Raw genomic sequence first — 24,051 nt, 5'->3', positions numbered from 1 at the left:
CCTTGTTTAATTTTTAAAAAATTTGGGTCATTAATTCTGCATGTGTAAGGATATTTGAGAATATATTGATAAATTATATTTAAAATGATTTCCTCCCTTTGTGTACACACTATAAGCATTTCCTAGCTTTGTTTCTTGCCTGTCTTTCTATAAACAGTTCTACTTGCTAGTGCTCTGTTTCTCTATATTAAGTATAGGATAGTTTCTCCCATGTTACGTCTTATCCAGTGACTATTTTTTGGTTTGAGAAAGATGTAATGTGCCGCTGTAAAGTTTAGGTGTAATTTAACCTTGCTGCTAGACCTTTAAACATAAGCCAAATATTTGGTAAAATTACTGTTTCGTTTTTAATAGGTGGCTGGCCTTTCTCCAGTAGCAAATTACCTGGAACGACATAGGCTCTTAATTCATGTGATCAAGAAGTAAATACAAATTGACTCTAGACAAGAGGTGGAAGTTCAATGTCTTATTTGGCCAAGACTGGTTGAACAAACTAGCGGACTTTGCAAAGATGGCCAAACTGACACTGATAGTTAATGGAAAAACAGGAGAGGTGTTTCAAGAACAATGGGGCCCTTATCTGAATTATTTAAGAAACTAAAAGGGGACACTAAAAGGGGACATAAGTGTTACAAATGAGGAGCATAATCTATCCTTCTTTGTATTAACAACTTACATTATCTGTTCTGTTTCTATATTTTTATCTTTATGAAAATAAAAATATATATTAAAAAAAAGTCTTATTTGGCCAGAAACGTATTAGTATGGCTTTTGTGTTTTGAAGTACCTTAAAATTTTTATTTTAGAAAAATTCTACCACTATCTGAGTTTCTTCAAGTGATTTGTTTTTTGCTTTCATTTTTTATCCACCCACTATATTGTTGTATGATACCATATGGATGTAGACTTTTCTAGTACTAGTAGGTTAAATATGCCACCAAAAATGCATGGAACATTGTCTTTTGCTCTTAAAGATGTAAAGCATGTGGGTGGAAACTTGTTTATTACTTAAATTACTATACCCCCCCCCCCCATAAGGCTTAAGCACATTTCTCACAAATTGGGAACAGGATAGGAGATCATGTGATATGACCAAGGGCAGACTGGGAAGGGAAGACAACCCTGGAAAAGACCCTGTCCCAGGTGGGGAAAGGAAAGCGTCAGCCCATTGCAGTCCGCCCTTGCAGAACACCAGATTGGCAGTGCTGCTGTAAAAGTAAAGCATCTCAGTAGTCTGCCTTTCTCACCTAAGACTAAGTAAAATCAGAGTCCAGTAGCACCTTTAAGACTAACAAAATTTATTCTTTATCCTAAATAAATCTTTGTTGGTCTTAAAGGTGCTACTTCAGGCTACCCACTTGAATCGGAGTGTAAGTCAGTAGGATGTAACATTTTATAAAGTGCATTTTGCGTAGATTTTACAGATATATAGTCCCAGAGGTCCTGTCGTCGGGGTCCCGCTGAGGAAGGGCCTGGGAGCAGGAGCAGCGGCTGCAGCCGGCGGCTCCAGGGGCCGTCCCAATCCGGATGCATCCAGATTGGCCCGCTGACCCGGACACCACCCAGACAGGATGGCTGTTGAGGCCAGAGTATTAGTTAAACAATGCAGAAAATAGTATTACATAGAAGACATTGCAGGGAAGCAGGACAGCAACCATACCAGCAACAACCAGCAACTATACTAACACGTGTTCGTATAGGCCGCAATCCCATTCCCTTTATTAAAAGTTCCACCTGATCCATTCTCTTATAATATAGCCCTTTTGCTTTTCCTCCTGATCTGCATAAACAGAAGAGTGGGAGCCTTTCTGACTTCCTCGGGCAAACTAATCCACATGTTAGAGAATGCACATGTATAAGCAGATGATCTTGCCCATTTGCATGGATGTAACTTCATAAGGCTCTGCTGGGATGATCAAAGCCATTGTGTCAGAGGACAGCAGTCTTGCAGGTATGAGGATCCAAGGCATGAAATCCTTTCTGTATTAGCCAGCTCCTTTATTGCATTTGTCCCTATGCCTGGCTTCAGTGTTCAGTCATGAATGTACAACTGAGTGGTGGTCCTGTGCAGTCTGTCTGATAATAGGCCAGCCTGTCTGTAGGTGTATATCATGCATTAGTCGACCTGCTCTGTAGTTGCTTGGCAAATATGGATTGAATGCTATGAAAATGTACTTGCACGAAGTTCTTTGCATTGTTCCTAGGGTTCTCATCTCTGGGGTGGAAAATTCCTGGAGATTTGAGAGTGGGGCCTGGGGAGGGTGGAGTTTGAGGAAGGGAGGGATCTAAGAAGGTATGATGCAATAAAGTCCATCCTCCAATGCAGCCATTTTCCCCAGAGGAAATGTTCTCTGGAGGTCAGTTGATATCTTCGGGTGCCATCTGGAGGGTGGCAACCATAGTTGTTTTCTCCCATTGCCTTATTCAGATTGTAGAGTGTTTAGACCAATGGCACAAGCTCTGAACTCTTGGGTTCCCTGTGAAAACTGTATTCGTTAATTGACCAGTCACCAGTTTATTGATGAAACCTGCAGGCTATGCTTAAGTAAAAACATTCTAACCAATAACTTCTTTGCAAGCTTATTTCATAGAATTCTTGGTTCTCTTGCCTCACAGCACTTTGAGGCAGGGCTAATGTGTCTGTTCTATTTTTTCCACCCCTGAAGGTGTTTGAATAGTGGGGGTAGGCAGAATTTAAATTATAGATTCATCACATTGGTATTTGAATATCCTCTGCAGCACAGGTTTAAAAAAAACCTTGTCGCTCTTAGTGCTTGATTTGATGTTCGGTCTACATGCCTACCATGTCCTGGTTGCCATAGCAATATTGCAAAGCTGGTGTTTCTGTGTTCTAGTTGTCCATGTAATATGCTGCTTCAAAGAGGCAGAGCTTTCCCTAAATTTTGAAGTAGTTAAAACAAACAACTAAATGGGCCTGTAGAGTTGGTAAGACAGTGATGGCAAACATGTGCCTGCCATTGTGAAAACAAAATGATATGTTTCATTAGTTGGGGGAGGAGGAACCTGTAGCTGAGAGGAAATAGTTTTATCTGATAATTATACTTGGTATTTATATAGCACTCTTCCTAATTGCTCTGGATGCTCCACATAACAATAATACATATATAATTGCACTGCAAATGTCGTGGATCACAAACATGCCTATGCTTTCAAGCCAAATTAATTAATGTGAAACTAGGAGCTGATATGTATATTATAAAGTACACAGTTTTGGTCTGGAGCCCCCATTCTGCATTTGATATAACATGGCCAGGTGCAAAGGTTGTAGATTCTCCCCAGCTTCATGAAGTCTGAATCACAGAAAAGGTTTCAGCCTTCCCCTTTCCTGCAGTAATTTTCCTCATTGAAACGATCTGTGGGGGGGGGCACAATTTGAGAAGCACAGGGGTTTCCTTAGGATAGTGTACCACAGGGCTGCTTCAGGTTGGGAAAATGATGTGAGAGGGTTCTGAAGACTCCTTTTCCAGTGGTTCTGACCTGAATCATCCATTGCACATGTGGGAATAGAAAACCTGCAATAAACATCTGACACAAACTGGGGACCACAGACCCAACCTATATAATCCATAATGGGCTTTTACTCATGTGGGTTTTTTTCCTGTTGGTTCTGGCCCCATGCTACATTGGTGTATCCCCTGAAACCTGTGCACATTTTGGTGCCTTTATTTTTTGCTTCTTTTAAATTATTGATTGATTGGATTTATAGCCCGCCACTCACAGAAAGGCTTGTGGTGAGTAACAAAGATCAGATAAAACTGTAATAAACCCCCTATTAAAATCCAGCAAATCAAACCCACAAGATTAGCGGTGAATAATCACACACACACACACACACACACACACACACACCCCAGTCCAGCAGCCTGCCGCCTATCATGGGGAGGGAGTGGCGATTCACCTGATGGGCTGGTGAAGTGTCTTGAGCTGGTCCAGCCTCTGATTTCACATTGCTCTGGCCTCAACCAAGGACCTGGCAGAAGAGCTCTGTCTTGCCGGTCTTGCAGAACTGTACCAGCTTCATCAGGGACCTCAGCTCACCTGGGAGCTCATTGTACCAGGTCAGGGCCAGGGCTGAAAAGGCCCTAGTGGGGGTTGAGGTTATGTGAACTTCCCTGGGGCTGGGAATCTCCAATAGATTAGCACCTGCAGAGCAAAGAGCCCTGCTGGGGGCGTAAAGAAGGGATCCCTCAGATAAGTGGGCCTCAAGCCACAGATGGCCTTAAAGGTTAATACCAGGACTTTTAGCCTGATCCGGCCCCCCCCCCCGGGTTTCCCCAGTTATTTTAAGACAACTTTTATCCCAATATTCATCTGGAAGCTGATTTTGAATTACATTTTTCCTTGTGTGTAATATTTTTGTTAGCTTTCTTTGTTTTACTTACTCCTACCACCCTCCAGGGTAATTTTTTGTAATGATTTAGACTGCCATCATCATCAAACCACTCTTCCCTCTTCCCAATGAGTAGCTTCATTTTTACCTTTTAAAAATAAAATATCAATATATTGATATAGTGTTGTAATTATATTGATGCAACACAGTTTAAGCAGGTTCCCTCTGTTTTAGAGACCTGTATTGCTTATCTGTAACATAACGCCTGATTGGGGTGGTGGGAGGAGTTGGGACTTATTGCCTATCTGATTGGCCGTCCATCCAACATATGGCCAATCAGGTAAGCTCTGCTGCCCCTGTCTGCATCCCACTTCAACGTCTTCCACGTGGAAAAATGCCTGCCTGCTCTACTGGACTGACTGCAAAAAGTAAGCCAGCTGGTTGTCTTGCCATCTGCAGTGTCCTAAAAGTTACTTCGTGCCTCTGAGTTTTGCTTGCTGCTTATGAAATATGTTCTTCTCCCATTGTTGTAATGGGGAAAAGTTGAAGGCACAGCATATCTTAAATTCTGGTCAAGTGGAACGAACCAGAACTATTATTTTCAGAATGAGCTATTTGAACATGTTCCCACTTTTAATACTTAGAAAAGGCCCAGTAAAACTTATTTCTTGTCCATTGGATTGTAGACTCCAGTGCCATGTCTCAAACTGCTTCTACAACTCCCCCCCCCCCAAAAAAAATTCCAAAGATGTTAACCATAAAAGCAAAGGGGCTTAACTGTTCAACAAAACACTTTGCCGCCTTGAGCATGTGAAGCTAGTTAGTGTTCTTTTGAGTCAGGACACCACTGTGTGTTTAAACCCTGCCATGAATTGCTTGAGGATTATGCTTAATGCTCCTCATTAGTTCCAATTACCTGGCGCTTGTCCTCACTCCTGTCACTTATGATTTTCTAAGGTCCTTGTCTAAGTAGCACAACCAAATGTGTTTAGTATGGGAGAAGAAAATTCTCTTGAAATGACACAAATTTAACTATTTAAGAAAGCAATACATGGAAACCTAGCTGGCAGTTCTTTCTGACATCTCTAGATGTGTGCTAGGGCAATAAGGGCAGAATCACAAAGCGACCTAACAGGTTCTTAATGCAGAAATAGGGATGTTTTAGAGCAGAACTAAAAACCTTTAGCAAATAATGCACAAACTTTGCAGGATATAATTTAAATCAGGGGTAGCATTCGCTGGCAGGGGCTTCTGGGAATTGTAGTCCATGGACATCTGGAGGGCCGCAGTTTGACTATCCCTGATTTAAATCATCAGTAATAACTATTCTCATTGAAAAATCTGAACTGAATCATTCATGAGTAAACTGCTAGTTGCTGGAGCAGTTTGCGTCATTTGTGTTTCTCTTGAAGATCCTTTACTCATGCCCTTTATTAAGGATGCCATTTGGGTAGTATTAATACATCTATTTTTAAATCCATTCTTATGTGGAAGATTTCTGTCTTGGTACTGGTGGAGTTGAGCTACACAGATTTTGTGTCTTATCTGTTTTTTTTAATTTGTGTGATCTTCAGCAGTGTAAGGAGTAGAAGACATCAAGAGTAAAGACATCAAGAGCAAAGGATCAAGTGCAGTCAGAGAAGAAAAGAGGAGCAAGGCTAGGCTATATTTCCTCCCATCCACCAGCAGCTGTATGCTGGAAGAGAGGATAGGCATTAAACAGGGAGGCCATGGGCTTGTAGAACACCCATGTTTTTAGCTCCTGGCCAGTGAACCAATGATGTATAGTGGTTAGAATATGGGATTAGGATCCTGAAGACACAAGTTTGAATTCCTCACTCTGGCATGGAAGCTTGCTGGATGACCTTGAACCAGTCAGGCGTTCTCAGCCTAGCCTACCACACAGAGTTGTGGGGATAAAATAGAGGGGGAGAAAACAGTCTGCCGTTTTAGGTGGGTTCCCATTGGGGGAAAGGCAGGGTAAAGATGAGGTAATTTATAGAGAACTGCAAATAATAAAGCAGTTTTGGTTTTATGCCCTTTATTGGGTACAAGCTTTCAGTTCCAGATTATGAAGAGAAATGCTAAGCAAAGCTGGATAAATTATTCAGCATGTGTATGTTTGCCATCCATCCATCCATCCATCCATCCATCCATCCATCCATCCATCCATCCATCCATCCATCCATCCATCCATCCATCCATCCATCCATCCATCCATCCATCCATCCATCCACTGCTCTTCCAATGGTCTTGTAGTGGTTCACAGCAATAAAACATTAAATACAATAAAACCCTGTAAAATCATCCCTTACAGCAAAGGTGGCAGGCGGTCACATGTTAAGCCTTCTAATTACCCCCGATCCCTTCCCTCCTCATTCAGCTGGAGGCCAAGTCTTCTTCCATTGGGAGTGAGGCGCCGTATCTGGCTGAACCTTGCGGGGGATCCTCAGATGGAATACCTCAGCCGTACGCCTGGAGCTCCGTCTTGCAGGTCCTGCGGAAAGCTGACAAATCCAGCAGGGCCCTCAGCTCTTCCGGGAGCTCATTCCACCAGGTTGGGGCCAAGACTTGTATGCTGCTTTTTTCCCCATAGAGATACAGAGTGGCTCACAGAAAGATAATGAAATAAGATCAAAGTAAACAATACAATTAAACTGAATTGATTTAGTTTTCCTTACGCAGTCCCCAGGCTGTGGACCAAGGGTGAATATTCAAGAGTCCTTTGGCTTTTGCCCAAGAGATCATGCCACTTGCCCCACCCACATGTTAAGCACCTGTAAAGAAAGGATGATGAGCTTGACCCAGATGGAACTCAGCTGTTGCTAGCTTGTCTTCGTCACTTCTATCCCTTTGGTACACCGTACTGTTGTCTGAAGTAGTCTGTGTAGCTGTAGTTTTGTGAAACCGCTGGTTAGGGCACATCCTTATCTTCTCCTGCATTTTCAGTGGTTTGTTATCTTTGCAACACAATTTAATTTAAATTGAGATTATTGGCTTTGATGATCTAAATCTGCCAGAGAACTTCAGAGCAGACCAAAGACTGTGCTTGCATATTAAGCAGCACATATTGCAAGCATGTAAGCATGTTCTCTGTCAGATTTGTATTCTGATCTCCTACAAAGGAACTCATGACACCATACTTTGTTGTCTGCCTGTTAAATTCTGTAACAATCCCATGAGATAGACTAGATTTTTTTTGGGGGGGGGGGTTAGCCAGTCACTGAATTCCATAGTGGATCTGTGACTTCAAATGAAATCATATGTACTTGTTATTAAGTTTATGGATGCTGATTTGACAGTGTACACCAAACTGCCTTTATGGATCAGATTCACTGTGATGTTTCTTTTCCATTACCTACAAATTCCCATCTGCTTCTCACAAGTTTAAATAAAAGGCTAGAACTTAGTTGATATGATGGAGGATTATTCATGTTCAGTGTTGAGTAAAGCTATTTGCTAGCAAAGAATAGTAGGAGTCAAGGAGTCATAATTTTGGATAAAAACTGTACAGTCTAAAATACTGAGAAAATGTTTATGTATATTAAATTTTTATGCCATCTTTCCCAAGGGTTCAGGGATGTTTACATCATATAATAAATACATCAATGAAAGATAATCAAATACAGAACATTGTAATTCAGTTATTAAAATTAGTAGAATAAATAGAATCGTAGAGTTGGAAGGGACCACATAGGCCATCTAGTCCAACCTTCTGCTCAATGCAGGATCAGCCCTAGGCATCCATGAAAAATATCTGTCCAGCTGCTGCTTAAAGACTGCCAGTGAGGGAGAGTTCACCACCTTTTCAGGCAGTCGATACCAGCACTGAACTACTTTGTGTCAATTCCCCCCCCCAATATCTGGCTGGTACCATTCTGTATGTAGTTTAAACCCATTACTGTGGGTCCTATCCTCTGCTGCCCTCCTCTGTGACAATCTTTCAGATACTTAGAGAACAGTCATGTCCCATCTCACCTAGGGTTGGGCACTTCATCCTCCGAAGCAGCTGTTCATGCCTGAAACAGCCAGCACTGTGCTGTGGGTGAAGGTGCGGGCATAGGTGGGCACCCACATGCAGGCTGATTTGGGTGCAAACGGCTGCTTCGGACACCTAAGCGCCCAGCCCAATCTCAGCCTTCTCTTCTCCAGGCTGAACATTCTGAAGTCCCTCAACCTCATAGGGCTTGGTCCCCAGGTCCTGGATTATCCTCGTCTCTCTCCTCTGCACCCTCTCAGTTTTGTCCACATCCTTTTTGAAGTGAGGCCTCCAGAACTGCACACAGTACTCCAGGTGGAGTCTGACCAATACAGTGGGACTATGACATCTTGTGATTTTGATGTTATGCCTTGGTTGATACAGCCCAAGACTGCATTAGCCTTCTTTTCTACTGCATCACACTGTCTGCTTATATTTAGCTTACAGTTCACAAATATCCCAAGGTCTCGTTCATACACACACACACTGCTACCCAGATGTGTAGCTCCCATCTAGTATTCATGTTTCTCATTTTTATGACCCAGATTTAGAACGCTGCACTTCTTCTTATTGAATTACGTCTTGTTCTCATTTGCCGACTCTTCCAGCATATTCAGATCTTGTTAAACTCTGTCTGCTGAGATGTTTGCTACTCCTTCCAATTTGTTGTCGTCATTAAGTTTGAGGTCGATTAAAAAACATTTCCTATGCCAATATTGGCTACCTTCAGTTCTTTCTGCTCTTTCACGGTACTGGATCCTACGGTGTCTTGATGATTAATTACTGCAGCCTGATGATTTATGGGAATTCGATGAGATTAAAACAATGATTCTGATCAGTTGACACTAATGGTGGCCCAGAATGAAAAATTAGTGAACCTTTGTAAGTAAATAGAATTCTCCACTATAATTTTCCCAGATGGATTAAAGGTTTCTAACCTACCTGCCTGAATGACTAGACTGTTAGAATCTGCTTTTTTGAATGGGTCTTGTTTGAAGTTTAGGTAGTTCTCTATGATTCATAGAGAACTAGACCCCCCACTGGTCTAAGGCCTGATTTAGAGTTGGATTACAGCAGAAAGGGGATGGAGAGTTATCATTAGCTAGAGCACCATGATGCCTCATGGATCATATTTGGAAGTGGACAAATTAGGGGAAGATTGGAACTGCATTTTCTGTTACATTTATCAGGACGGTTTTGTTTAGTGTTTGAAGTTTTCTAAAGGGGACATAAACATTTTGAAAGACACAAAGAAAAATCCAGTGGGATTTTTTTTTTTTTAGATATACCTGACATTTTCCGTATGTTCTTTAAGTGTGACTTCTAGGGCTGCACTAGAAAAAGAAATTCAGTTTTTAAACGATGTGTGTGTGTTGGGAGGGGGTCATTTTTGTAAGGCTTGAACCAGTGCCACTGTGGGTAGTGCCAAAACTTATCAGGACTCAAGTCAAATCTCTGAAGCTCTGAAGTAGAAACTGGGAGGGGACACACACCAGAGACAGAGTTCAACGAGATCTGAACACAATGGAAAATTGGGCAAATGAGAACAAGATGCAATCTAATAAAGATAAGTGTAAAGTTCTACATCTGGGTCAGAAAAATGAAAAGCATGCCTACTGGATGGGGGATACGCTTCTAGGTAACACTGTGTGTGAACGAGACCTTGGGGTACTTGTGGATTGTAAACTAAACATGAGCAGGCAGTGTGATGCAGCGGTAAAAAAGGCAAATGCCATTTTGGGCTGTATTAACAGGGGCATCACATCAAAATCACAAGATGTCATAGTCCCATTGTATACGGCACTGGTCAGACCACAAGTGGAGTACTGTGTGCAGTTCTGGAGGCCTCACTTCAAGAAGGACGTAGATAAAATTGAAAGGGTACAGGGGAGAGCGACGAGGATGATCTGGGGCCAAGGGACCAAGCCCTATGAAGATAGGTTGAGGGACTTGGGAATGTTCAGCCTGGAAAAAAGGAGGTTGAGAGGGGACATGATAGCCCTCTTTAAGTATTTGAGAGGTTGTCATTTGGAGGAGGGCAGGATGCTGTTCCCATTGGCTGCAGAGGAAAGGACACGTAGTAATGGGTTTAAACTACAAGTACAACGATATAGGCTAGATATCAGGAAAACATTTTTCACAGTCAGAGTAGTTCAGCAGTGGAATAGGCTGCCTAAGGAGGTGGTGAGCTCCCCTTCACTGGCAGTCTTCAAGCAAAGGTTGGATACACACTTTTCTTGGATGCTTTAGGATGCATTGGGCCGATCCTGCGTTGAGCAGGGGGTGGGACTAGATGGCCTGTATGGCCCCTTCCAGCTCTATGATTCTATGATGCTGCAGCTGCCCTCCATCACAGGCTCTCTCTTTCCCACCCCCAACCCCTGCAAAGAACATATTTCTCAGCACGTTAGCTTCATTTTTATGTTGTCCCTATGAGTTTTGCTGGTTTCTTTTTGGCTCATTAACTATCCAATTCTACCCTTTCCTCTCAATCAAGATGAAGAACAGATTTTGTGTGGATTTTTAAAATTTTCATCACTAAATTTTGGTTTAGGATGGCTGGTGACTGCGTGAATGAATGAGCACACCATCAAATCGCCCTGGGGTTCTCCAAGGTCTTCTCTCAACATCCAAAATGGGGCTCTCTAAGAAAACCAGCTCCAAAGTATCCATAACCACAGGGTGAAGAAGATGGGCCATGCAGTGAATGTGCCTGAGGCCTCGTGCTCTTGCTGCTGCCCTTATATTAATACCACCATCAGTTGTCATGAAGCCCATGGAGAGGCCCCCGTCTCTCCATGCCACTAGCTGATTTTTGATGGTGGCTGATATATTGTCCACTGTTTGCACCCTCTCAAGTACCTTGGCATGGAGCAGAGCCTGGCAATAGTTGGCCCTCACACTACTTAACACTGGTTTCCTCACCCTCCCTCACAATGTTGCTGGGTTGCCACCAATGTACCGTCAGTGACAGATGCGCATTGTGTGACTGAGGGAAGGTCCCGATGTCAGACATGAAGTGCATAGTTCTGGAAGTGCAGGACAACTGTGCCTTCACATGGTCCCTGGCAGCCCTGTACAACGAGGTCAACATGACCCTGCTCAGTGTGGTGCAAGTAGGGGCATGTATTAGAAATAGGCATCCTGTAGCAGCCTGCAGAAAACAGCGGCTTTGACCACAGAGAAGGGGTGAGCACCTATAGCAACTATTTGGGCAATGAGGTGAGTGACCCTGTTACTTGCCTGTTGTGTCTCCCCTCTCCCACAGCACTCTATTGCCAGCCTCACCAAGCATCTCTGTTAATATACTGTAGTGTGTATAACTGTATAATCAGTCTTTATTATTAACGATCAAAGACCAATGCAACCTGTAATATGCATAAATAATTTAAAAGTTGCTAAAATATGTGAACAATAAAACAAAAACCATAAAATCACATATTTCTGTGTACAGATACATAATTTAATAGCAGTTGCACAGAATTTAGCAGTATAGTAACAGTATGATAATACTACCGACGAGTTCAGTCTTTCTAACAATGCTACACAATTTAACTATATCCAAACATTCTGCTCATTCTTTTGTGACTAATGTGAGACAGTTTTTCCCGTCTGAGAAAGAAAAAAATAAAGGCTGAAACTAGAACATACTTGGAGTAAACAAAGTATTTGATTTGGACGGAAACTAAGATACCTCTTCCAAAGGGGTGCAACAGTTTTGTTTTAAATTTCACAAATATGCCAAAAAGCACAGTTTTATATACTAACTAAGGCCCCAGTTAGATGAGACATTAGTCTGTGAGTTGTGTTGGCAATTTCCCAACCCACTCAGATGGCAGCTACGGGAAACTCATTTCCTCAAGCGTTGCAGATCCTGATTTAAATTGGGACCAAAGCACAGGGTGCTTTTCTGAGTGGATATGACCCACTGGGAGGTCATTTATTTACCCCCATGCGAGCTGAGTATCTTGTATTCAGTGTATGCACAGCCCCTGAAGGGAGCACTAACTCACAAGGCCATCTTACCTCACAAAAATGGCATTGTGCTGAAGGCAGCCCCCCCCCCTTCCAGTGCCATGGTCCTAATCGAAATCTGATCCTGTGGTGCTCTGGGAAATGTGCTCCCCACATCTGTCATCTAGCTGTGAGTCAGAAGAACCCAAGCCTAAGTACTACTTGTATTAAAAATTTTGCTACAATTTGCATGGCTTTATGGAGGGGGCTAGGAAGAGAACCAGAATTCTTTTACTCCCTAAGCCTTCAAATGTTCTAGCAGCTTTACTTCTTTAGCTGAGTGGAGCCAATGTTGTTGGCACTGTTTTGTGATTCTCAAATCCTGGCTGAATTGTTAGGCTTGCTAGGCAAGAGCTGGTCCTCTCAGTCTGTAAGTGGGTTTTTGTTGTTGTTGTCGTTGTTTGCATGGCAAGAATCATCCGGTCATTTAATTATCTGCCCCACCTCAGCCTGACACGGCTGTTCGACAGCATGTTTTTCAAGGGCTACCTGGAACCAAATGATGCAGTAAACTTATTCTGTCAGTATGCGCCCAGTGACCTGTCATATTATCTAGCGCTCGTATGCCTACACATCTTTCTCTGCTGTAATAATTAACCTCTGCTAACAGTTGTGGCATATTTACACCCAAAAACTGTTATTGTCTTTATCTTGATAGAGTCAAGTGAGTAGCCATGTTAGTCTGAAACAGCAGAACAGCCAAGTAAGGCGCTAGTAGATTGGCTTGCTGTAGGTGGTAGAAGGCCAGCCAAGCTACTCTCGTGACCTGTGCCTCCATGGTAAGGGAGGCATCGAGGATCACACCCAGGTTTCTGGCAGAGTGGGCTACTGCTAGGGTAAGCGCGCTTCCTATCTTGGTCCCTTCCTACCCGGCCACACAGGACTTCTGTCCTTGAAGGGTTGAGCTTCAGACGACTCTGCTTGAGCCATTTCGTCATTGCTTCCAGGCATCTGGCTAAAGTTTTTTTTTGTGGGGGAATTGGGGCAGTCATCCATCAGGAGGAAGAGCTGGGTGTCATCTGCATATTGGTGGCAACCCAAGCCCAAACCTCTGCACCAGCTGAGCAGAAGGGCACATGAAGATGTTAAATAAAATAGGAAAGAGGACTGTTCCCTGTGGGACTCAATATGTGAGCTGATGATGGTTGGATACTTTCTCTCCTATTTCAGTCCTTTGTCCGTGACCTCAGAGGAAGGAGATCAGCCATTTGAGGGCTGCCCCCCATATCCTGTCATAGACAAGGTGGTGAGCTAGGAGCTCATGATCTACTGTGTCAAACGCTGTAGTCCGTTAGAGCAACTAGCACTGCCTTCTACCCCATAGCCAGACTGGAAACCTGACTGAAATGGGTCAAGGGCTGAAGCTGATATTTGGTCTGCCACAGCCCTTTCAATTAACTTCCCCAGTAACGCTAGGTACGAGACAGGGCGGTAGTTCTTAGGCTTCTGCATGTCCAAAAAATGTTTTTTTTTGAGCAACAGGCATACCAATGCTTCTTTTAGTTCTACTGGGAATTCTCCCATTGAGAGATCTTAGTCTGGTCTATAAACTGTAATCCCTTCTGAATGCAATGGATCTGGCCATGTTACTGTAATCTGTAGAACTAACTATTGTAACATGCTTTCTACTGGTGTATTTAGCGACAGCTCAGTGGCTGTGAAATACAAATAGAAGTCTGCATTTACGAGCTAGTTGCTATGACCATATATTCCTGTGCTTAAGTCTCTGCTCTGACTATTTATTTCCAAACTCAGATCATGATGGTAGTTCTTTTGAAGCCCCTCATGACTTGGTGTTCCTATACATGAAATACCATATTTCCTGAACTAGTCATGTGCATGTTTAGGTTAGCCCTGAGGTCTTTTTGACTTTTCCTGCTGTATGATTAACATTTTCATCCAGAGTGAGAAAGTGGAGCATTTCAAGCATTATGCGGCTGTTGAGGAACAGATTATCCATGCCAAGCCTTTACAAGGTCATAGAATATCTTCTTGTTTCAAAGGGCATTCTGCAGTTTGTTGTGAGGCACAGAATGTGTATTTAGGCTGTCAGAGTTACAGTTTTTATTAGTATGTTTTAATTGCTGTTTTGTAATTTAATACCTCTGTTTTGTATGCAGCCTTGAGCTGCCAGAAAGATAGACTATGCAGTTTTTAAAATATAGAAATATGCTAGACTAGAAGTATAGAAAGAAAATCTCAGCAAAGAGTTAAGCAAAAGGGTGGAATAATGCTAGAATTCTGAGCAAACTGATCAGATTTGGAGCAGACAAAACCTGTGTAACAAATTATTAAGAAAAATAACAATTATGAATTATAAGAGGCAATCTTGTATCTGGAGACTGCTGGATCCTACCACGTGACTGGAGGCTTGGGCATGTGGTGTCTTTTCTCAGCATATGCTGATGTGCTAGCTATGGCCATTCCTTCAAGTGTGTGATTGGGCTACAGTGAACCATGCTCTGAAAACACCCCGGGTAGGTTACTGCCGTGGATAGCTGAGCGGCAAGAAGAAGATACAACATGTTTGGCTTTAAATGTAGGCCACAGCTTTATTTTGAAACAACCTTCCTCTGGAGGGTTGGCCTGGATCAGTGGTTGGAGCCTGACCATCAGCTGTGCGGCTGCTCATATCTGGTTCCCTGAGGTACCTGCATTGTTTCCAGCCAGGAGAGAGGGTCCCTTGCCTCCTGGGAATCCATCACAAGGTGCAGCAGCTTTTAAGAAGGGAGCCAACGGGGCGCCTATCTCATTTGGCTTTCCTTCAGCTGCCTGGCCAGTGAGCCCTTGGCCTTCCAGCTGGGTCAGCCGCACTCGCCGCTTGTCAACCTCTTATGAGGTTCCCCCATCCGCCAGGGAGTCCAGTATACAAACCGGACTCCTGCCAACAGGCTCTCCCCTGTGCCCTAAACCGCAGCTATGACAATTAAAAGCTGTCCCTCATTGGCTGCTTGGACGGAGAGGCGGGCTAGAGCCACATGACGGCTTATATAGCCACCCAAGCCCTGCCTCTTCATCCCCGACGCACTGTTGTGCTGAAGCCTTGCCAGCCTGTCACGTCTCTTTGGCCCACTCTCCACTATGTCAGTGGTGTTCCCGGTGAGTCACAGTTGTGATTTATATGACGCTGCCTTTGAAGACTGCTTTGAAACTTCTAATATGGCAGCCAGATTGCAGTTGGGGATAGGAAATGGGATGGTGTCATTTCTCTGCTGAAGGCCACCCAATCTGTCTGAAAGGGGGAAAAAAACCCTGCTTCCCACTTCAGACACTGCTTAACCAGAAGAAACTAGAAGGGGGATGGAATTGAGACAAATTCATTTTGTTCCCTGTTCGTAAGTTCAGTTTAGGGGACATTTTGGCTCTGTTAAGTAAATATTGAGTCCATTCTGAAACTAAAAAGTGCATTTAATTATAGAAGCAAAGTTTATGAAGCCTCTATGTCTATGTGTAATCTGTAATCTGACAGTTTGGAGTCACAAGGATGTTATTTTAGTCTTGAGATGAGATAAATGCATAGCTATGAAAAAAGCATTCATGTAGCATTTCCCCCAGACAATCATAAATTAGAAAGTCATACTGTATATAGCTATGAAAGTTAACATTTCTCACAAGTGTGGCATTTTCTCTTTTTCCTGATATATAGAAAGCATTTTACTGTACTATAAAACTAATACAAATAAATATTAAAACCACAGCTTAATTGTTATATCTGCAATCCATATTTGTTATTGTTGTTGTTGTTGTTATTGTATTAACCGCCATTCTCTGGCCCAGCCGGCTAGTGGCAGTTTACATAGTAATTTTAAAAAAGCACATGAAAGCAATACAAACAACAAAGATCAAAAGCCAGAGGGCAGTAAAATCACTGTCTGCAACCCCCACCCAGCCCCCACATGCAACAGCCGTCAACCCTCCAAGAGGCAGCTTCAGAGAGTATCTAGCCCAGCAGATTTCCATAGCCCTCCCAACCCCCTCCCCCCGGCCAGGCTAAAGATACTTCCATTGTATGGCGGACGTGGAGTCATCGGACCTTCCTTACCCCCTTCTAAGACATAAATAAATTTGAAATGGGAATTTAATGGTTTTACCATCTCTATGGGACAGATTTGGAATTTAATGGCTTGCCACATCTTTTGTTGTTGTATTTTTGTCTGTGGTTAAATGGGTATTTTATTGGGGGTTTTGAACAGACTTCTGTGACCAGCCACGAGCTGTATGGGAGTGGCGGGTGAGAAATCTAATAAATAAATGTTGGCCCATGCAGGGAGGGAAGTTATGCTAACATGGGCCACAATGCAAATGAAGAGATTGTAAAGTAAGCAATCCGAGACTGTAGCTGAATGAATTTGTGGACCAATGAACTGTGCCCGTTAAGGACCAGTCAGGCCCCTTGAAACATCAGAAGCTAAGCAGGGTAGCTTCCATCATCCTTGAATCTGGATAGCCCAGACTATCCCGATCTCATCAGAAGTAAAGTCTGCGCCCTGGTTAGTATTGGATAGGAGAGTGCCCAGGAAATTAAGGATCAATACACAGAGGCTGTGTCTGAATATCTCTTGCCTTGAAAACCCTATAGAATTGCCATAAATTGTGTATTAATAGCAAAAAAAAAGGATCTATCAAATTGGGTGTTGAATGCAGAAAATGGAGTTTTTAAAATTACTAACCACCATTAACTGGTTTCACATGATATCTGGATGGAGACATCTTGGATTGTTCTTCCCGAATGTCCTCTGAGGCTACAGGCAATGGAACTAAGAAACAGGAGCCAGACAATCAATCGATCATTTTCTGGTTCCATTGTGGAGGAGGGACTGGGCCTATAGAGCAACAGAAGTGGGCTCCAGTGACGTCTACTGATGTCTGCAGCCGTCTGAACTCCTGGGAAGCTCTCCCGGGATCTTAGTTAGGAATTCCATCTAAATTAAAGTTTATTTTAACTAACACTAGTTTGTTGTTGAGTGAGCAGATGTTCATTCAAATTCTGTTTTGCCTTGATAAATTGTGGTTCCATGTCCACTTCTTTGAAAGGGCCGTTTCATCACTTCCAGGGTTCCTCATCTGAAAAATTATTTCAGGGTTCCTCCACAATCAAAAGGTTGAAAAAGATTGACTTAGGGAGTCAGTGAGGTGCGGTGGCCAGTGTTGGATTAGGATCTGGGAGACCCTGGTTTGAATCCCTGCTCTGCCATGGAAGCTCACTAGGTGACCATTGGCCAGTCCTACCTTCTCTGCGTACCCTCTCTGCCTAACCTACTTCACAGGGTTGTTGTGAGGTTAAGAAAAGGGGAGAATGATATAAGCCATTTCAGGTCCACATTGGGGAGAAAGGCAGAGTGTGAATGAAGTAAATAATTTTTGCACTTTGTCTGAATTGTGCAAATGTGTTCGGTCACATCTGTAGGAACGGCTTGTTCGTAAATATGTGCATTGTTCACCCTTAATTATTTATAATTCAGTATGTTTTTATGCTTGACAGCTATTGTGGATGATGAACGGCTTTCAGCAGAAGAGATGGATGAAAGGCGCCGTCAGAATATTGCCTATGAGTACTTATGTCACCTAGAAGAAGCAAAAAGGTAATCGCAGTTCCGTAAATCCTTTGAGTAATCTTGTAGTGCCAAAAATCCAGCGTGGTTGACACTGATATTGAGGTTAACTTTTTGTGTCTTAAGGATCAACCCAGCATGGCTTTCCCGTGAATTGAATGCAAAAGTGCAGCAACTTGATAGAATATGGCCACTAATTTTGCCCGAAATAGACGTAGGGATTGCTGCTAAAACTAACATTTGCCTTTTCTGAATTCAGTCAAGGATTCATGGCCATTCTGGTTTTAAATTGACTATTTTCTCCTGGCATACTTGTCTTCAAGTCTTTGTGCTATTTTTGGTATTGAGCTGTTGTTATATAATCTGGTGTTCAGGACTTTGTAGCATTTTAATTTATCCAATTACTTAGAAAGCTATTTAACATAAAAATAACCCTGCTGGGTCAGACCAGAGAGCTACCTTGTTAAATCTTCCACCTCCATCCAGATGACTTCAGGAGATATTCAAACAAGGAAGTTCCCATTTCTTTTGTGTTCTTAGATGTTTGGGGAAATACATCTCTGACATGATGTTTCCATTTAGTGGTCATTGCCAATAAACTCTGGTAGCACCATTCCCTATAAATTGGCTTAAGTTAACCTGATGGCCATCACAATGCTATATCATCAATTCAATATGTTTACTATGTCAGGTACTACCTATTAGTAATCTATTTTGAAAGAATAACCTGTATTCATTGCTTTCACAAAATGATTTTAAAACCTAGATTATATGCCCTTTAGTCTCTCTTCTCCGTTACAATACAGATCTTTCATCATATAGTGGATACCCTTTGTTCCACTTTTCAATTCTGCCTGGTCAGATTGTCTGAATGGTTCTAAATCTGAGCACATCATGAATTTTCACAATTAATTGTCTTGTTTTCAGTCTCTTTGAAAGGGAAATTAAATCGTTGTAAATTTTTGTATTTGAAGTATGAACACTCTTTCTAATAAACTTCCCGCTGTCACACCAAGATCTTTCTCTGGTTGGTAATCAATATCACAGTAGATCTCTGTCATTGTATATGTGAAGTTAGGATTTTTTGTAACAGCGTGCATAACTTTTGTGTTTTTTTTGGACTCTGTTCTACCTCCTGCTCTCTTTGGAGGTTGAGGTTTAGACAGATCCTGTTGGAGCACTTTTCTATGCACTCTGAAGTCCTGCATTCTTATGTTGTAGAATGTTTTAGGTAACACTGTTATAATATAATATTGTGCATATAATCAATCGTGTAAATTGTGTGTTCCCCCCAAACCAGTCTTGGAAGCATCACTTAACCATTCTTTGCAGTAAACTCACATGAGGGTCATCTGCTGGATACGAGGGAAATGATTTGGATACTTCTTAACATGGTCTTGCTCGTAACGTTTCTCTATTTCGTAACACTTCTATAAATGCCTCTTTGTGCAATATTGCTAATGGAATTGTTCAGGAAGCTTTGCCTTTAAGATTAATCTGTTTGGGAGAAGTCATGAACTGTCACTCACATTCTGGTAAAATGTTAAGCAAAGTTGATAGTAACTGCCCAGTAGTGATCGTTGTTTGGGCTGCTACTGTTGAGTCATTCTTTTTGCTTCCTGTTCACAATGCTTTCATTTTCTTCCTTTTAACTCACTTTCCCCTCAATTCCATCATTCTTCCTATTGGTAAAATGAGATATTAGAGCAGGCTTTCTCAACCAGAGTCTCATGAAACACTGGGGTTTTTTGACAGCCCTAGGAGGGTTTCCCAAATGGGTGGGAATTAATTACTTTTTAATATATTTTTAATATTTGTTAAACATTTACCAAATGATATGACCATATAAGGTCATGCCAGCTCATACACACACACTATGGCCAATGACGGACCTGGGAAGGGGAGGAGCCCCTGGTGGGCATATACACTGTTATGCTGCTCTGCAATATTCTGCATAATCGCACCATTTCTGGGGTTTCTGGAAGCCTCAAGAATGTTTCAGTGATTTCTCAATGGTAAAAAAGTTGAGAAGGGCTGTCTTAGAGGGTGGCTATGATAGAAACATAAATGGCAAGAGGGATAGGAAATAAATGTGTTTTGGAAAATACAATATATGTGAGAAATCCCCAGCCTCTTTCCAAAACCTGCCTTTATTAAGGGTACATTTTTCATACTAATCTGCTGTCACCAGGAATAAAATTGGTAGCATGAAGTTAGTGGTGGTCATGTGTAGAGATGTGTAGAGATGTGAAGGTCCCGGGAAAGGAGGGGATTCCCTGGGAAGGGTTTTTCCTATTTTTCTGATGGAAAAATATTGGGAAATTTTGGGTAGGGGGACATTAAGAGAAAATGCCAATGAAATATTAATTTTAATGAGAACCAGTTTGTTAGAGTGCTTCGTGTCCATCTAGGTTCTGGGAGACCCACATTCAGCTTGCCATTCTGCCTTGGAACTTTCTAAGTGACCTTGGGCTTGTCACACACGTTCAATGTCACTTACCTTATAGGGTTTTTATGAGGGAAAAGGGGGAAAGGAGAATGATAAAAGCCATTTCTACATTTCTTCGTAAAATTCTTAGTACCCCAAATTGTCTCCTGTGTTTTCTTATGTCAGAATACGAATCAAAGACTGTTAGAAACCCAAGCCTGGTAGATTACTTTTACGTTTTGGCTACATGGGCACTTTAGAACTGATTCTAATGATCTTTAGTCTTTCATGCTCATGCAATAGTCTACGTCCAAGTAGCTAAGATGCTTTCAACAAAATATTTAGTTATGGCAACTGAATCTTATGCATGCAGAAGACTAACATGCAGTTTCTCGAAAGTGCCCTATTCTGAAGGAATATGTCCCTGTAATTCAGGCAGTGTTGAAACCATCTTACATGTGTTTTTCTGTTGTCCATTGTATGTCATATAAGTGGGCAGCTCATCAACCCATTTCTTTCTGAACTACATAGATATGATGACGAGGCCAATACATTGAGCATGTCTAGCCATGGATGGAGAGGTTTGTTTTATTTTATTATTCAACTAGTATCAAAGCCCATTTTTAAAAAGGGCTTTGAAAGGCTTCCCTTTGGGTAGCAAAGCCCTGTCGTCGGCTGTGCGAGCTGGCAAGAGGGCTTTGCAAGGCAAAGGGAAGGGAATGCTCCCCTCTCCCGCCCATCTCCCCCTCAGCTCCTTAAAGCCCCCTTGCTGGCTCTGTGAGCTGGCAAGAGAGCTTTGGGAGTGAAAGGAAGGGAAAGCCTTCCCTCCTCCCCTCAGCCACTTTCCCTTGGCCTCCAAAGCCCTGTTGGTCCCAAAGCCCTGTTGCCAGCTTAGCTTTGGGGGCCAAGGGGAAGGGAAAGCCCCCCCCTGCCCCGCAGTACAGGCTAAAGGGTTATTGAAACCCCTCCCCAGAAGTACCTGGGAGCCATCAATGCACCCTCCTCACAGGCCAGGAAGCTTTTGGCAGCGAGGCTGGGCATGCGGACGCTCCAGGGTCAGGCCTGGGCGCGTCTGGATCGCCCCTCTGGACGGGAAGCTCCTGTCTGGGTCAGCTGCCAGACAGCACCCAGACAGGACCCGGACAGGACTGCCCAGGTGGGCATTTCGAATATATATAAAGGACCTATGGTAAGGATTTATACCCTGCCCCTCCCAGCATGCTGGCTCTGGGCAGCATCCAACGTAAGTAATTATACATACATACATACATACATACATACATACATACATACATACATACATACATACATACATACATACACAATTTATCAATAATTTAACTTAGCATAATATGTATTAAAACCTTAAAAGCCAAAAAAACTTAAAATCAATCATGCAAGCTAATCAGCTAGTTGGTATGCTCAGGAACGTTTAGTTCTTAGTTTCAGTTTCAGGGTCAGTGCGTTGGCTAGGTCTTCAAAACATGGAACTGAGATGTGTCCTTCCATCTTTGTTTTGATTAGCATTCAGTTACCTTTTCATTACATACATTTCTGATTTACAAATTTAGGCTAGATTAAGATGGGTAGCCATGTTAGTCTGTAGCAGTAGAAAAGAGCAAGAGCCTAGTAGTACATTAAAGGCTATCAAAATTTGTGGCAAGGTATGAGCTTTTGTGAGTCACTACTCACTTCTTCAAATATCCGGGATTCAGATACCTCAGATACAAGCTGCACGCTCTAAAACTTTAAATCACAACTTTCAAAATACTTAGAGCCCTCTCCATGCATCCCATGGTCAGTAAAATGCTTCTTAAGTCTTTTTAAGCTAGAGAAAAACAATAATTAGGATAAGTAATTAGCTTCTGTAAACTGCAGAATGATGAGTTGTTTGATGCTGTCCTTTAGATCTGTGAAAATGTTTCAAATTCGCTTAGGAAAAAATGGCAGCAATTATAAACTATGCTGAAGCAATTGTACAATGATTTTAACTGTAGGAAAGAGCAGTATTTGATCTCTCAACAGCTCATTCTCTTTCTGGCAATATTGTTGTATGTATTGTAAAGCAGTGGTCTTCTTCTTTCCAGATGGGGTACCCACTGACCTGTCGGCATGTAACACATAATGTGACATTAGAGCACTGTAACAGGAAGTGCAGGGAGACAGGAGTTATGATCTCAGCAGTTTTGAGAATAATGAGCAGAAGTCCAAAAGAACTGAGGACAGGAAACAAGCCAAGCACTGAAAAGTTTATCATAGTGAAGAACAAGCCAGTTGTAAATGGATCCTTCCTTCCATTATTCCTCATTGCTATGTATGCAGTAGGTACATCCAAAAGTCAGCAGAAAACAGCAGTTGTTGAGCAGGGTAACCCAGCAAGAAAAGGTGCCATGAATCACCTAAAGTTCCCAGTTTATACGTTGTAGATGACATTTTGTCCCAGTTTTTAAAGTTCTGCCTGTCCCTGAGGAACTGCACAATAGTTCTTATATGCTGCTTTTCTCTACCCGAAGAAGGCTCAAAGTGACTTACAGTCACCTTCCCTTTCCTCTCCCTACAACAGACACCCTGTGAGGTGGGTAAGGCTGAGAGAGCCCTGATATTACTGCTTGATCAAAACAGCTTTCTCTGGGCAGTGACTGGGCCAAAGTCACCCAGCTGGCTGCATGTGGGGGAGTGCAGAATCACACCAGGCTCGGCAGATTAGAAGTCCACAGTCCTAACCATTACACCAAGCTGGGTCTCCTGAGACAGGGAGGTCATAAAATCATCATATTAATTCTAATAGCTGGTTAAGTTATCAATTGTTTTATTATTCATTTAGTTGGAAAACTTCATGCTGTCTCTCCAGGGAACCTGCCCAAGGCACCTTACAGAATAAAGGGAGAACAGTATAAAATGGCATCCTTTATGGCATCCCTATGCAGAAACATTAGCACCACACTTGTATGCTCTCCATGCACTCTTAAAAGTTCTGTGCAAGACCTACATGGGTTTTGGAGAACCATCTGTTTAAGCCCCCCTTTTGTGATTGGTCAGAGATGAATCCTTCAGGAAATACATGAAATATAGACTAGCTCGCCAGTAGCATCTAACAACCTTTGCCAGTTTTGAGGGCTTTCACTTCCAGCCTATGTATTTTGACCCCACCTCAAAGGGGGAAAAGGCTACTCTCAATGTTGAATTAGCCAGAAACTGCATATTTTGTTTCTTTTTCCCTTTCCCAATTCCCCATCATTTGCTTGAGAATTAACCTTTTAAAATCGGATTTTTATCACTGCTTTACTCACCTATTAAGGTTATTGAGAAAGGAGATTGATTGCTTAATCGAAAGAAGGAACTCATCAGGTTCTCTTCTCTAGCAAGTGCAGGATTTTCCTAGTCTTCTATGCATATGCTCATGGGTCAGAAAATCCATATTGATCTAGAGTGGTCTAAAGGTAAAGGTATCCCCTGTGCAAGCACCGAGTCATGTCTGACCCTTGGGGTGATGCCCTCTAGCTTTTCATGGCAGACTCAATACAGTGTGGCCTTGCCAGTGCCTTCCCCAGTCATTACTGTTTTACCCCCCAGCAGCAAGCCTCATTTTACCAACCTTGGAAGGCTGAGTCAACCTTGAGCCGGCTGCTGGGATCAAACTCCTAACCTCATGGGCAGACAATTTCAGTACAGCATTTCTGCCGCTTACCACTCTGCGCCACAAGAGGCTCTGAGTGGTCTATCAATG

At 42.5% G+C, this 24,051-nt stretch overlaps 1 protein-coding gene across 2 annotated transcripts in view; it reads left to right on the top strand.

Annotated features, from left to right (window-relative positions):
• The window catches only part of IQGAP2 (IQ motif containing GTPase activating protein 2), a 162,509-nt gene that overhangs the window by 19,070 nt on the left and 119,388 nt on the right, over positions 1-24,051 (top strand). For both annotated transcript variants that reach the window (XM_077347356.1, XM_077347357.1), the window contains exon 2: positions 17,827-17,926. In XM_077347356.1, coding sequence (XP_077203471.1) covers positions 17,827-17,926 — 100 coding nt within the window. The remainder of the gene's footprint in view (positions 1-17,826; positions 17,927-24,051) is intronic.

The sequence above is a fragment of the Paroedura picta genome, chromosome 7, assembly GCF_049243985.1.
Source record: "Paroedura picta isolate Pp20150507F chromosome 7, Ppicta_v3.0, whole genome shotgun sequence".
NCBI lineage: Eukaryota > Metazoa > Chordata > Lepidosauria > Squamata > Gekkonidae > Paroedura > Paroedura picta.
The sequence above is the reverse complement of the archived record's forward strand: the minus strand, read 5'-3'. Positions and strand labels throughout refer to the sequence as shown.